This window comes from Poeciliopsis prolifica, unplaced genomic scaffold (genome assembly GCF_027474105.1).
Source record: "Poeciliopsis prolifica strain line A6 unplaced genomic scaffold, Auburn_PproV2 SCAFFOLD058, whole genome shotgun sequence".
Taxonomy (NCBI): Eukaryota; Metazoa; Chordata; class Actinopteri; order Cyprinodontiformes; family Poeciliidae; genus Poeciliopsis; species Poeciliopsis prolifica.
The window spans coordinates 409,905-425,044 of NW_026562433.1; the positions used below are offsets into that span (position 1 = coordinate 409,905).

General features: G+C 38.0%; 1 protein-coding gene across 4 annotated transcripts in view; it reads left to right on the forward strand.

Moving 5' to 3' along the window:
• The first annotated feature begins 847 nt into the window (after nucleotides 1–847).
• clcn3 (chloride channel 3) overlaps nucleotides 848–15,140 on the forward strand; it is a 37,816-nt gene continuing 23,523 nt past the window's right edge. For 2 of the 4 annotated variants that reach the window (XM_055060254.1, XM_055060258.1), the window contains exons 1-2: nucleotides 848–1,065; nucleotides 8,531–8,712. In XM_055060254.1, coding sequence (XP_054916229.1) covers nucleotides 8,550–8,712 — 163 coding nt within the window. In that variant the 5' untranslated portion in view covers nucleotides 848–1,065; nucleotides 8,531–8,549. The remainder of the gene's footprint in view (nucleotides 1,066–8,530; nucleotides 8,713–15,140) is intronic. The other 2 variants (XM_055060257.1, XM_055060256.1) reach the window with 2 other exon arrangements.

Genomic DNA, 15,140 nt, shown 5'->3' on the forward strand with positions numbered 1-15,140 from the left:
CATGTCATGTAAAATATTGGTATGCTCCCAAGCTTCTACATGATATAGGATTTGTTACTTTTTCCTGCAAAACAAAGATTTTGTGTTGATCACACAAGTGCTGCCTTCTTCAACCCACCATCTATAGAAGAAAATTATGAATAGCACACATAAAGTGTTGGTGAAAATGTCTCCCAGCTGCAATATATTACACTTTTTTTTATCTTATTCAATGGGAATTTGCTATGACGTCTTAGATCTAATTCTAAAAAGGTAACTTGAGAGACTGAAAAGGGAAAAACATTGTTCTTTTATCAAAGATCGCACATAGTCTTTATTCCAATTGGAAAATGATTGAATTTAGCCACAAAAACCTTATATTCCACAGTGTGTTATTTATTTATTTTTTTTTTACAAAAAAACTCGTTACTTCTTTAAATAAAACAGTGTGGTTCAAATATTAATTCACATACATTATCATGTATTGAAAGTTGCCTTGATGAAATCCGCAATTGATTGCTTGGAGAGTAATACAAACTGGTTTCTGTTTGTCAAATGATTACACAACCATACAAAAAAAAAAAATGGTTTGGAAGTACATTATGACTTCATCAGCTATTTTTTTGTGTGAAACTTTATGTGTTGACTTTTGCTTTGTGGACCAATCTTTTTGTGGTCGTTTCAAACATGCAGTAGGTGTCCCACATCTTCATAGTTCCTCTTTGCAATTGATGCTTTCATTTCAACGTGGCAGAGGTGTGCATGAGTAGCTGGAAGTTTGAGAAGCTCAAACTTCTTGGGACTAAAAACCTGACAGGACCTTGTTGTTTTTCCTTCTTCCTGGGTGAATTATTGATCAGAAGTCCTCCTTCCAGCCGCCGCTGCTGGGATGGGAACAGGAAGTCAACGTCACCAACAGAGAAATGAGACTGACGAAAGAAAACACCACCATGATGATGATGATGTTGAGGAGGACAACGTGAAGCCCTTTAGTTTAGAAAAGGAGCCAGAAGAGAAATACGCCCAGCTTAATCTGAGGAAAAGGATGAGTTGCTATGTCGGGGCTGGAACCGAGGCATCAGGAAGGTACGCTGTTTGAAGCTTGTTTTCATCTGTCGCGGCTGTGGAGGTGAAGGTTTCGTTCCTAGGTTTTAACACCCGACACCAGTCATCCACCCTTCATCTTTAAGCTGCAAATGCGGTGAACTCTGATTTATCCCCCCCCCCCCTCCTCCTCTCTTTGCAGCCGAACAGGTGTTCGGTAGTTAGCCAACTAGCCGTGGAGGCTACCTCCGTTAGCACGAGCCCCTTGTTGCAGTTGATGTGAACTGAGTGGAAATTCACCAGCTTGGGTGAATGTCTGAACTCATGTTGGGGGTATTGTCACGGAAGAGGGCCTTATGCAGCAGACAGTGCCCACTTTTAAGCTCTGCTGCGTGCGAACGGCCCCCTGTTGCTGTATCTTTAGTCCTGGTCGTTTCCGTCCGGGGAATACAGATGTAACAGATGCTAACGACACTTAGCGGGTGAATGCTAAAGGGACCGAGTAACGGACCCCGGTGTGGCACACATCGCTTTTACTCTGCAAAATCTGAAATGTGCAGATGCTATTTATATACGTCTTTCTCATATTACAACTTGAGCTTGCTGTGTCCCGTGGAAACCAACAATTTTAAGCATTGGGTCTGTCTATCACGGTGTTTTTTTTTGTGGGTTGAATCAGTTTGAAATCCAGTCAGCTCCTGATCACACATGAACATTTAAATGGGTGTCACTTTTGCCACACTTTGGCCGTGTAAATAAAACACGTCTCCAGTTGACTTGAGTGTTCAGTGATATTTAATTAGCAATCATTTTCTTGCTTTCCTTGGGATGTATGGAGGAGATACAAGATCATTTAGCAGAGCTGCACTTCAAAATAAGTAAGGCAGATGTGTGTTGATTGTTCATGAGTCAGGAAATAACTTTAAGAAAACAGTTACTTCAGTAAAAATATTAATTTAAAAGTGCAACACTCTTGCTATTACTAGCAAGACTTCACAAGCACCCCACTTTATTTTATCACTACTGGTGCACCGATTGTAGTTTTCTGGCCGATCACTCATCTTTGAAAACACTGGCCTGCTGATTCCGATTTTGACCATTGTGTTTTTTTTTGTTGTTGTTTTAACTATTGGTGTCAGGTGTGATATAGTTAAATTACGTGAATCTTACTGTATTTTAAAACAAGTAACTATACATGTGAATCCATAAGTTTGTGCCCTTGTGTAACTCATGAGGGGGTGCTCTCAAATATAAATGAGCAGTGTAGGGCATTGCTGTCCAAACTCAATTAACTAATCTAAAACAATCTGCTCCTTTCGTTTTCCACTTTTCACATTTTCAAGACAAACAAAACATGCGCAACAGCATAGACTACAATAGGCTCAACTCTTTTGAGCCTCTCACCAAAGTGAAGGTGCACATCAGTATTTAGCTTTTCACAAAGTCACAACGCTTGCGTGGCTTGAGATCAGTTGAGAACAAAATAATAAAGAAACTTAAAAACCACCAATAAGGCGTCTTGAGTTCTAGTTTTGTTTTGAATGTTGATTGAGAAAATGTTCCACGAGATCGCAGACACTCCTTTAATCTGCTGCTCCACTGAAAACCAGCCCAGTGTAAACAGAGCCGTAGCGTTCCTTTAATGTAAAAAGAAAGTGCTTGTGTATGTATCTGCCAATTGCCGTTAACCCAAAATTAACTCGATCAGAAGCGATCGATCGGTACATCCCCATGTATTACCCACACGCAGTGGCAAGATGAGTCTTTTCTCATCTGATTGTTTTAATTAACTGCCAGTGGGCCAAGAAAAGCAGTTTTGATCTCCACTGCTTTGTTTTCTGATGTCGCTTGTGCGTCAGATTTACAAATGTACCACAAACGCAACACAAATGTTCTGGGCTTGGAACTTTTAAGTTGCAAAATAATAATAATAATAAGAAGAAAAGAAATGCAATTAATTGAGATAAAATTGATGTAGTTATTTGAAATTGACAAGTTAAATTTCGGTCTTAGCATATTTTTAACTTGGTGTTTAGCTGAGTAAATGTGTTTCTGTGAAATATGGCGTAAATGAAGAGGGAAGTATGACGGTGAAAACAGTCTTGATCAGTTTGTATTCATTTTTAAAGAAAATCTGCTTTCGATGAAGGTAGTGTCTGTAGGTGAAACATTTGATTTTTCTAACTAAAACAGCATTAAAAATGTAAATGACAAACAGCAGAAGATTAGAGGTCAAACAAGACCACATGACATGATTAAAGTGAGATAAATTACCAGCTGAAGTGGTGAAAAAGTGTGTTTCATTCAAATAGTTTTTCTTAGAAACCATATTTGTCTTGCTGTTTTGTTTTCTTTTCAAATTGTTTCAGCTTTTAAAAAGGTATTATCAAATCTGTTGCGTCTCTTAGCCATTTATCATTGAGATTAGGATGAGTGTAAGCATGAACTGAGATTAATGTTTATCTCCCGCTGTGTGCCGGTGTGTGTGTTTGACATTTACGGTCGGCTGACGGTGTTGGCGCCAAGTTTAATCTTTTCTGCCCAACGGTAATAGACAGGTCAAACCAAAGGCACCGCAGAGCTCCTCATTTAATTTGCCTTTGTTATCGAGATAATCTGCCCTCCTGATTCTGTTTGGTCTGCTGTCGGTGGTCTTCTTGTTTCTCTACAAACAAGGTTTCCTACTTCAATTCCGTCTGCCAGCTTTGATTTATCATTTGATTGGTCATAACTCTTCTCATGTGCTTCTCTGTTCATCAGGAAGAAGATCTAATTAAATTAGACAAACCAAATAGTTGCGACTTGCGAGCCATTTCTATTAGGTTGAGGTTCAGTCTAATCAAGTTTTTTTTCTTGTCTTATTCAGGAATGTCTTCCTTTTGATAACATTTGTGACATATCTTTTCTGCGGAAGATCAATATAATACTGTATTTGTAGAACAACTTAATATGGAAGTTATACAAAAATTTATAATGGTAATCCTTGAAAATCCATGGCTGAAAAAAAAAATCCACCTTCTCTGAGATAATTTAAAAAATAAATAATTTTTTGTGTGTTCACAAGTTTTCCCCCAGAAAACCCACTAAGCCCAGTGGTTGGTTGTTAGGGCAGTTATTCATCCAGCAGCCTGTTGGGTTTTTGAGTTAAAAATGTCCAAAGGTGACAGGAAATTTGAAAATGTCACTCAATAATGTGTTATTGGAAAATTAATACCTGAACACCAACTATAAAGTCTTTTAAAAATGCAAATATTTTAAAAGAACTTCAAGCGACATCAAGAGTTCAAACTTGATAAAACTATCAAATTGCGGAATATTTTTTTACCTTTTTATTTGTAGAAACTTTGAAGTGATTTTTTTTTGTCTTTTATAGAGACTAACATGGTAGCAAAACCTATGGTTCATGAAGTATTCAATAAAATTGTTAAAATCTTGGATATCTTGGAATGCGATTATATTACCAAGCAATAAAAAAAAAAATCTGAAAAGAGAAAACAAAGGCTATTTCTGCTGCTGCTGAACTATTGATTATGATACTACAATATTGCTATTTTCTTATTGTGCAGAATTTCATTATTTCAGGGGAAAGAAAAGTGCATCAAACTTCTCTTAACCAGCTTCCCAGCAGTGTGCAGCGATAAATGCTGGGTCTTTCTTATGGAGTAATGACAGAAGTGCAGTTTACTAGGAGTAAAAGCTCTTTTCTGGATGCTTTGGAGCTGATGTTGCGTCGAAGTATCGACCCTCTGTGTGGAGGAGGCGTGAGGCTGTCGGTTGGAGTAAACGCTGAGTCACGTCTCTGCAACAATCGTCTGGGCAGCACCTCCATGGTAAGAGATAAGCTCACTCACTCCTCTACTAGTCGTTCAGCGTTTGTTCCTTTGCTGCTGATTGTTGCGCCATTATCGACTGATTTATTTCTTTTATTTCAAAAAATGTTTTCCTCTTCTCACCCACGACCCAAAACCCTGAATTGTAGTCTATCCGCCCGAGTACTTCCTTCTACGATTTCAAAGCTTTGCAGTTCTTCTGACGTATTTATCTTTGATTTTAGCTACAAAATATCAGGCGAAGCAGCAACCAGAAGCTTTTACAATTTTAACCATGAAAGGTCAAGCGTTCATCAAGAAACAAAGTAATTTCATAATAAAGTGGAGTTGAAAAGAAAATGTGCACCTTTTGGTTTCCCACGGCTAATAATGTCGCATGAATCAGCGCCCCTGGTGTGTTAAAAGTGCGTACCAGCTTTAAATGCCAGATAGATTGAGTTTCAGACAAAGAAGCCGTTTGTGCCGTGAAGCGGTCTGAGAAATGCGACTATTAGCAAACCCACAAACGCGTCATCAAAAGACAAACAGCACTGTTCTTATTGTGAATTGGAGCGGAGTTTTTCTGTGTGGACAATAATTTCTGTTAAATATTAGTCAAATGTTTGGGAGTAGGAATGGGTGTTGATATAGTTGGATGCCACACTTCGGAGTGTGAGTCAGGATAGCAGAATAATATTTAAACCTACTCACTGGGTTTAAAATCAGAAGAGAGAATGACCTTTCCTCATTTAATGTGAGGTAATAAAACGGTGTCACATGGCCTAACCCAGAAGAACCGTGGCTTCAGGGTTGGCTCTCCGAAGGAGCTGAATTGAATTTCCTGGCCTCTCTGATTTGATAAAGCTCAGGAGGAGTTTCCGACTCATTGCGAATCGATTTGAATGTTGGCTCTGAAAAGGCTTTCTTTCCTGTTGTTTTTGCCTCATTCAGGTGATTCCTACCCTTTTTTTTTCTGGCAGGAAGACATTTTTTGGGGGGCAATACCAATTTCTTTTTTCTTTTCACTTTTTTTAATATTACTGGAATAATAAACACTATGATGGCTTGCAGATCAAAAAATAGTGCAGGTTCTAAATTTTGAGCCACTACCTGGCGTGGAAGAGGATGAATAAAAAGATTTTTCAGGCTAGTTTGACCAATCATATTCACTCAAAGGAAAATCAGGCAGTCCTGATCTCAGCCTCTTCTTTAGTTGTGCACTTTTGCTAATTATATGTTTTAATGCTGCAAAAATATATGGTAATATGGTACTGGAGCCATCTTCTATAGAGTTTTTTGGACATGTATGCATCAATTTGGAGATATATGCTTTTGCTCTCGATGATTAGAAGTCATTACCTTACAATATGTGGTAACTACATGTGTCATAAAGGCTTAATGATCTCTCCACTACATTAATAAGAGCTGCCTGGCCCATAATTATGCATTTCTGTAGATGAATGATTAAATAAAAAGGTATCTAAAAAGGGAGAGGTTTTTCAGAGGAGCCTCTGAACTGGTTTAATTTAAAGACAGTTGGGAATATTAGCTGCACGTCTTTGCAGGAGGCTTAAACAGTAGGTATGTCTTGTACTGCGACATGTAAGTGGGGAAAAAAAGATGAATTTGAGCTGACTAAGGATGTCCTACATTTTCACAGACTTCCGTTTGCTATGGTCGGACCCACAGGAAACACACGTGATCTGAAAAAAGAGCAGTTTGCTGTTTTAGCACTTTTTTCAGTTCTGGAGAAGTACATTTCCATAAGAAACCAAGACTATATGTGTGCATTTCTATATCTTCAGCTGCCTTAAGCTGGGTCTTGATTTATTATTTTAAAGTCCAAAGCGGATCCACACAAAAAACATACTCTTTTACTATACATTTGTTTACATTGGCCTGTTGAACTCTCTCTCCTTTTCCATTATTGCTCTGACTCCCCGTGTCTCCAAACTGATATTTCCTTTAATATCTCAGCTTATCTCTGGTTGTCAGGTGACATTGGACTAAAACAACTCTCTGCAGGCAGAGGATCGTTTTAGGTCACCTCTGTCTGAGTCCTGTAGTTCCCAGGTTGTCCACAGGGTGGAGATGTTTGAAAGAAAGTGGTGGTTCATCCTAGATTCAGGAGCAGCATTTTTATTAGTAATCAACTCTCCTAAACATCTGAGAAATTCATTTTTTTAATACCTAGGCCTTTTTTACCCAGGTGTGTAAGGTTGGTGCGTATTTTGATGTAGAAATTTAGCTGTTTATACATGAAGGTGCAATAATATCTCTAGGTCTGAGTGCAACAAGGCAGAAGATGAGTGCTTAAAATGTAGAGGAAAGGTCAAATTCTTTCTCGCATGTAGAAAAAGGCCTCACACAGACCTTTGGTCCATCTACATGCACCATTCACTTCGTCCTGCAAGAAACTAAAGGGAGCTTTAGCTCGTCATTGAGAGCTAACTAGGGGTGCACCAATTGGAAAATCACCAATACTGAGAAAACCCTGCCAATACCATTTTAATGATTGACACTATAAGGTCACAATACACCTTCAGTATTACAAACTTATTGTATTAAAATGCACTTCAAAATACCCATTAAACAATACAAACTTGTTTCAGCTGCACATAAAGTATTGCTCTTAAATATATATGAAAAGTTTAGTGCATTATTGCCCAAACTACTAAATTAACCAAACAAACAAAAATTCCCAAACATTTCACCTTTTAAAAACAAAAAAAACTTGCAAAACAAGTTATACTACAGATTATTAATTTTTGTTGTTTTTTTAAAGGATTTTTTTTGGCTCTCATGGAGAAGAAATGTGGCAAAGGTCAATGTGCCGAGACTTGAACCCATGACCGCCGCATAGAGGACTGAGGCCTCTGTACATGGGTCGCACGCTCACCGTAGTTGCGTTTCAAATAATAATTATTCAGTTTAGATAGAGATCACAGGCAAAAAGTAGGAGGTAGTGCAAACTAACTACTTTGTATTGGGTATTAAATGTTTGCAGCATTTCTCAAAATGCCAACTTTTTAACCACATTAAAGAAGAGAACCTCTGATGACTGTTGTCCAGATGGAAATGATTGCGCTTTTTAATTTATGACAGGCTTTCCGAATCCCGCTTTAGGCTTTTGCACATCTCCTGACCCATCTGTTAGATTCCTTGGTCTTTGTAATGCTGTTTGTTCTCCAATGTTCTCTAATAAACTTCTGAATTCTTCACAGAGCAGATCTATTTAGATACACTTGTTTTATTATTTTGCTAATTAGGTGAATTGTAAAGGCAATTAGTAGCACTGGATTTCATTCAGGGGTGTCAGAGTTATTGGGGCTGAAATTAAAGCCTATAACTCCTTTTGGATGTTTATTTGTAAGAAAATGTTGAAACCCAGTATTTTGACGCAACTTTACAAAATGCGCTAAGTTTTATGAATACTTTTGTAAGTCACTCTAGCTCAGGATAAAGTTGAGATTTACAGGACTCTACATGTGTGCGCAAATGCTTCACTTTGTGCTCATCCAACTTCGGCATTTATCCGCTTCAGACGACAGTGTGCATGCTAACAACCCTCCCCTACTTGGCGGTGTGTAGCAGTTTAGACCCACCCCACCTCCGTAGACTCTGCGATGTAAACTCCTCACAGCACAGCCTGTCTGTATTTCACCACTCCCCTCCTCACTCCCTCCTGTATCATTCAGGGTAACGACGCGTTGCTAAATGGAGTCGGAGCAGCTCTACCACAGAGGCTACTGCAGGAACAGCTACAACAGCATCGCCAGCGCCAGCAGTGACGAGGAGCTGCTGGATGGAGCCGGCATCATCATGGACTTCCACACCACCGAGGATGACAACCTGCTCGATGGGGACGCTGCCTCCCCAGGTAGGGAAGATGCCCCCAAACGCCTCCCCTAAAGAATTGATTGAAATTTGTCTGGAAACTCTAAGCTTTCCCCTTTCACAACCCAACCTTGACGAACCATGTTTTGATCAAACTTTGAGCCATCAATGGCATTCTGCTTTTGCCTTCTTGTGAGTGTAACCAAAATGGACGTCTTCAGTTCACTCTTTTGGTTGTGAATTGCCTCATTGCTGAAGTCAAGATGTTACACGACATCCGTATGTACATGTTCACCTGCCTTGTGTCTTCTTCATCCAGATCCTTAGAAAACCTTCTGCCCATCCTTCTATCATCTAGAAACCCTTGCAAATGGTTGTACTTTCGTTGAGGTCCATCTTGAACTGGATACGAGTCCAAAGCTGCCGATCCACAATCCTTGGTGCCGCGTTTTGGTTGATTTTTACTCAATCAAGGCTAAACTTTACTGTGGAAGTTTAGCCTTCATTATCCAACTAGAGTTAAGTCCAACTCTCGTTGGTTAATGTTTGATAGGTGTGTCATTATTGACAGTGTGTTCCTCAATATGTGGATGTGGCCAAAACTGGAAGCCCACAGGAGCCATGGTCGATGTTCCGATGATGTCGTTTTGCGTGTGTAAGACTGGATGACCAGCCTTTCCAGAAACTCTTGGTGTATTTCTTTGTTGATGGCTGTCATGTCCAGATGATACTGATGCGCTCTTCAACAAGTACCAGCATCGCTAATCCAATGACGTAAATCCATAGGCCAATCAATGAATGCAGCCATATGCCAATCAAATCGCTTGTTTGTACCAGCAATGAGCAAGAAGTGTGCAGGATCTGCAAATGGAGACAGTTATGGCTGGCGCTGACTGGAGAAGAACTGGTTAAAGACATGCAGGTGAAGAAGGGGCTTTTGCTGTCCGCTATTATTTAGAGCAGAAACGTTGGTGGCTAGAGTAACAATCTAAGATTTGTTATTGGTGAAATCTTGATATTTGGTAAACAGAAACAGGATGATAATAAAATGGTTTTGGCATCTTCACCCTATTGATGCCCTACTTAAAGACATCACTAGTGAAACTTTGAAACAGTTTGTAAAATTTGAAAATAAAGTTGTTTTTAAAATTTATTGTATTGACGACATTTGAACAAAGTCTTTAAGTCATCCACACTTCAAATTATATATGGCGTTGAATTGTTTTATAGAACCGGTCATTGGTGTAAAGTAGGTAAAACAGGTTTGACCAGTTTTGTTATTAGTATAATCTAACGCTGATTTGGTAATTGTAAATTCATTAGACTTGGAGGTGAGAGCAGATTAGAAGTATCCCAGGGTCATTAATAGCAGTAAAAAAAATCCCTTTAAGTCATGGGTAGAACAGATTCAGGGTTTTTTATGCTGTTTCTCTGTCACATGCAAAGGATTTATAACCTTTTGTTAGATAAAACTATCGCTGTGTAATTCTGACACTTACTGTAAGACTTTTACCAACTTTTTCCCCTTCATAAATTCCACATCACTAGTCTTCAAATAAGATCTGCTCTTCTCTCTCTCTCCATTTTCTGTTTCTGTGAAGCAGTTCTACAGCTGAATGTGAATCTGGTTGAAATTATCATTCTAATGCATCTTACGTAATTATCAATGTTTTAAACATAAGCATAGCTTTATATAGGTGGAAACATGGCAATAGTGTAATTGCTTGTTTGTGTTGGCTTATACAACACCTTAAAGTGACAACATTATTTAGGTAGGATGTTCTAGGTTGATGTCAGGATCTAATTGGAGCGTAAAAGACATGAATCATCTATTTTTGTGGAATTAAATATTTCAGTTCTTTTGTGGTTCTGTTTGTTTGGATCCGGCTCTTCTGCTCTAACTTTAGCGCTTCAGAGTCCCAGTTTCGTGCTGTCTGCACGGTGACGTTACAACTAGTCTTACCTGCTGAAGTAGTTTTAATATTGCTTACTAAATTGAATTCCTACTGCTGGGCGTAAACCTACCTCCGCCTGCCTCCATGTTTCAAAATTTTCAAATCATCCCTGTTTTATTTGTTACGTTGCCACAAAAAGTGTGCTTTCTATTTGAACGTCTTTACAACTTAAATTGGCTTCTCCTTAAACCAAACAAAATTCCTCTCAAAGGGAAAAACCACAGTAACAAAATGAGGTAACAAATCTTGATCCTGGAGAGTGACTATAGCAATAGATTTCATCATCAAGATGTTTTATGGGGATTGTACTTTGGTTTATGTGGTTGTTCAGTCATCTTTGTGAAACAGAACAAGCTAAGCTCAGTCGTCTGCCCGCCCAGCCTTGAGGTCATGACTTTTTTTATTAGTGTTAAGGTTGGCTTCTTATACGCTGCAGTTCTGAAAATAAATACAGTGTATTTATTTACAGTCTTGCTTTATTTATGGAAAATATATTGATTCCCAACTCACTGATCTGAACCTGTTGACTTTTGTTGTTCCACCATGACTCAAAAACTCATAAGTTAAGGAATGCTTGTTACGTGAGCTACACTTCATGAAAACATGAAGTGTAGCCGTGAAAATTTGTTACTAAAATTAGTCACACAAACTGATATTGACGAAGAAAGTCCATTTTACCTCACTAACGTGAACAATATTACTCCCAGTATGCCAGAATACGGGTTTGGCAGGAATTTAATTTTGACATTCTCACCATCAATTTCGCTTTTGCTTTTCTTTCACAACACAATGAAACTATCTCCCTATGTCGCTTTGCTGTATTTGTTGGTTCTTCTAGGTATGGTAGAAGCTCTGCATTGAAACGAAACTGCACTCTGAAAACTTGTTGGACTGACATTCAAGGGGTAAACTGAGCTGACGTCGAGTCTTTGGATCTTAAGGCTAAAGTACTTAAACACCTAATGAGCAAGTTTTGGCCGACGCAAAACAATGCAGCAATAAATGACAGAGTTGCTCCTTTGTCTTAAGTGGCGTCGGAAAGCATGTCTTGTGTAGTGACGCTAGATGCCAACATTGCAGTGTCATTATGCAAGGTTGGACTCGTAGCCTAAAAAGCTTTTGTATGGTTTTCATATTGACGTGTTTGCAACATGTAAGTGTCTTAAAATCTTTAACACTAAGCAGTGTCAGTTTTGTAGGATCATGTTATAGGATCATGTAAACGTTTTACATCTTTATTACATTACATTTAATATCTTTGCATCACATTTTGCATGTTGGCATCTTTGTGGAGTATTGATCTTTTTAAGATTGTGGTAGCACCACTTTACGCTTTATAGCATCCTTTAACTTATATTAATTTCTTAGCGCTGAATTTGGCCGTTCGATATTTTTGTATTACATTTTCTTGCATTTGACAACCTTTTTTAACATATTGTGCTGTATTGCATTAACCTCTTAAATATATTAGTATTGTTCATCTTTTTAGCCTCTGAATGGAGTTTCTGCAGCATTGCGTAAAGGATTTTAACATTGTTGTGTTGAGGCTCTGAATATCACAGTTGCTTCACGAAGTATATCCACTCTAAATAGTGAAAAAAAAATATTTCTTTAATGTGAACCTGTTAACATCACTGAACTCCTTAAGGACTATTAATGTTGTTCAGGTCAATAAGCTGTAAAGACAGAAGCTTGGCTTCTTTATTGATCTTCTTTATAATTTGCTATACTGAAACATGCACTAATGTACGTTAATTAGTGGCCTGGAGTGGATCCATGTGTCGGGCTAGTTAGGATTTCAATCACAGATGAGTAACTTCATTCCTTTAAACCTGTTCGACAGCCAGCCGGTGCAAGCGTGTGTGTCAGTCTGGATTAAAGCGCTTCTTTTGGTTTGCGGCCAATTCTCTACCTCCTCATGCTATTCGCGAGGGGCATGTCCACAGAAAACTTTGCGAAGTTCTCCTCAGGTCCAGCGCTGCCGGACGCTCCGCCATCCATCACATGGAGTTCTGCACCGAAGAACTTCGTTGGCTCAGCGAGAAGCAAGAGAACAAAGTAGACCAAACGTTCTCATCGAGCTGAAGCTGGTTTTATGGGAGACGTAGGTTTGATTTGATGATCTCACTAATATTCCTTGAGGAAGGAGGGGAAAAGCTCTGGTTGAAATCACCTGATTTAGCGGCCACCAACAATGTGGTACCTGAAGGTAAGAACCATGGAGGTCTAAATCATGACAAGCTGATATTTGTTGTCTCGTTTTACCTATCAGTAAGCTAAGATCACACTTTAAGTCTAGGAAATTGCAAAGGATTGCTTTGTTTTATGTAGTAACGTGCTATTAAATTGAGTTGCCCCAACGCCTCTGAAACGTAGTGGTTGTGAACTATGTTGGGTTTTAAATCTTTTCAAGCTTCTGTGTGGTAAGATAAGTTTACAATGTGTAGCAACAAACCAAACTTAAGGCAGAAAACAGCAGACTCCAATAATAATAGTAATTTACATGCGACTTTATTGTTGTCATTCTGACTTACAGAACACCTGCAAAAGCTTTTGTAGATCTCTTCTGTGGTTTCGTAAAGCGCTTATTTGATTGTAAGCCGTTTGCGGGTATTCCAAGTCAAATTGTTGCAACAGCACATTAATTTTTGTTTCATAATAGTTTTGTGCTGGTGAGAAAAAGGACCACGCTATCTGTGTTCTGCAACCCATTAGCCCAAGGTTTTTTTTTGTTTATGATCATGCTGATGCCAAAGTGAAAATCTGCATTCAGCTCTTTGGAATCATTTGATTTTATAGTAAATAACTGTTGGACTGCACTGTCACTTTAATTCAGGCTCCCATTTATCAGTTGTATAGCTATAAACAAACTTATTTTATACCAATGTACAATAGTAGCACATTTCATATTGATTTCTTTCTATATATTGTGTTAATATTTATAAAATTCACCATATCCCACATTTATGTTTTTATGTTCCATTGCATTTTTATTAGAACCATCTCGTTGAGGTGGTTCTAAGAAATGGATCATGATCCTCGATCACAAAACTGCACACTTTATTTTCTGAATGATTGGGACACCAACTCTAATGATTCAATCCAGGTGTTCCTGAGCCTTTCATGGCCTCAGTTTAGCATGCAGGCTGCTACTGCAAACATCTGTCAAAGAGCGGGTCGCTCTCAGGGGCTCAGTGATCAGATGCCATCTGTGCAGCAAAGTTTGATGTGAAATGTCCTTATGGTTATTGGTTGGGGGTGTTCTGTCACAGTGGAAGTGCAGATTACAACTGAATCAGAGGCCACCAGTTGTCTGAGGTCAATAGCTACAGATTTCCAAACTTTGCCTGATATTTTTATATAAAAACTACAAAACTGGTAAAATTGATTAAATGATAATTCCTGTATCATCTTTGCACAAAACCTTTTTTTTGTGACGCTATTTTACAAGAGAAAGAAACAAAAATTTCTTCCTTTACAGATCCATTTTGTGTTTGTTTTTTACAATTGTAAAGATTTTCATATCAAACGAAGACAAATACAAAAGTAGTTTTGAAAAGGGGATTTAAGGTCATGTTTAACGTCTGCATGACTGATTTGGATAAAGTTTTCTAGAAAATCAATGACTCCAGGCCTGAATCTAACAATGTCACTCAATTGGATTTTTAAAATGTATCTTTTCTAAGAAAAGCTTAAAAAAAGAAAAAAAGGCAGAGCAGCCCATTTCCTCCAGCAAAAATTAATGAGGGGGAACGACATTATTCATCTTCAAAGACAAAAAAAAAAACATTAACGTAGTTAATTGATATAGTTTGACCTTCATGCCTAATGTCTCAGATATGTTTTGAATAGCATCACGTAGCTTAATGTCAGGTATTCTTTTTGTTGTTGACTCATTTCTGGTTGCATTTTCAGATGAGCATCTGAAAATATTTTCAGGATGAAGACGTAGAGGAGATGCTCAGAGTTCAGTATTGTGAACTGAACTCTTATCAGAACTCTCTCAAGTTCTGATAAATATAGAAGTGATAGTAATCTGTACCGTGACATTTGTAACATTTAAATATTCCTGATGCCTCATCCCATCATCTAACCACCATCATGCTTTAAAAAAATCCTGTTATTTATATAGTAATCTCGAAAAGGAGTAATAAGAAGTTAGAAACTTATAAACTCCTACCCCATAAACTCATAAAATACTTTCAGATGGAGCCTCATTAATAAATCAAATCTAAAAATAAACATAGTTTAATTAATTTTCTATTTTATCTGGGTTTACATCTGTCTAATATACATCCATACACATGCATTAGCCTGAATTTACATGCACAGATTTGTGCTATCTCTCTCCCATATTTCTATATCTTGTGAAAATCACCTCCTTATATTTCCTTTTAAATTCATTAATTATTAAATTTTGACTTTAAGTCCTCATTTAACTTCCTTTAACTAACTTTACTTTCACGCCATGAATTTAGGCACAATCTACAGTGCATTGATTTGTAATAAAAATTAT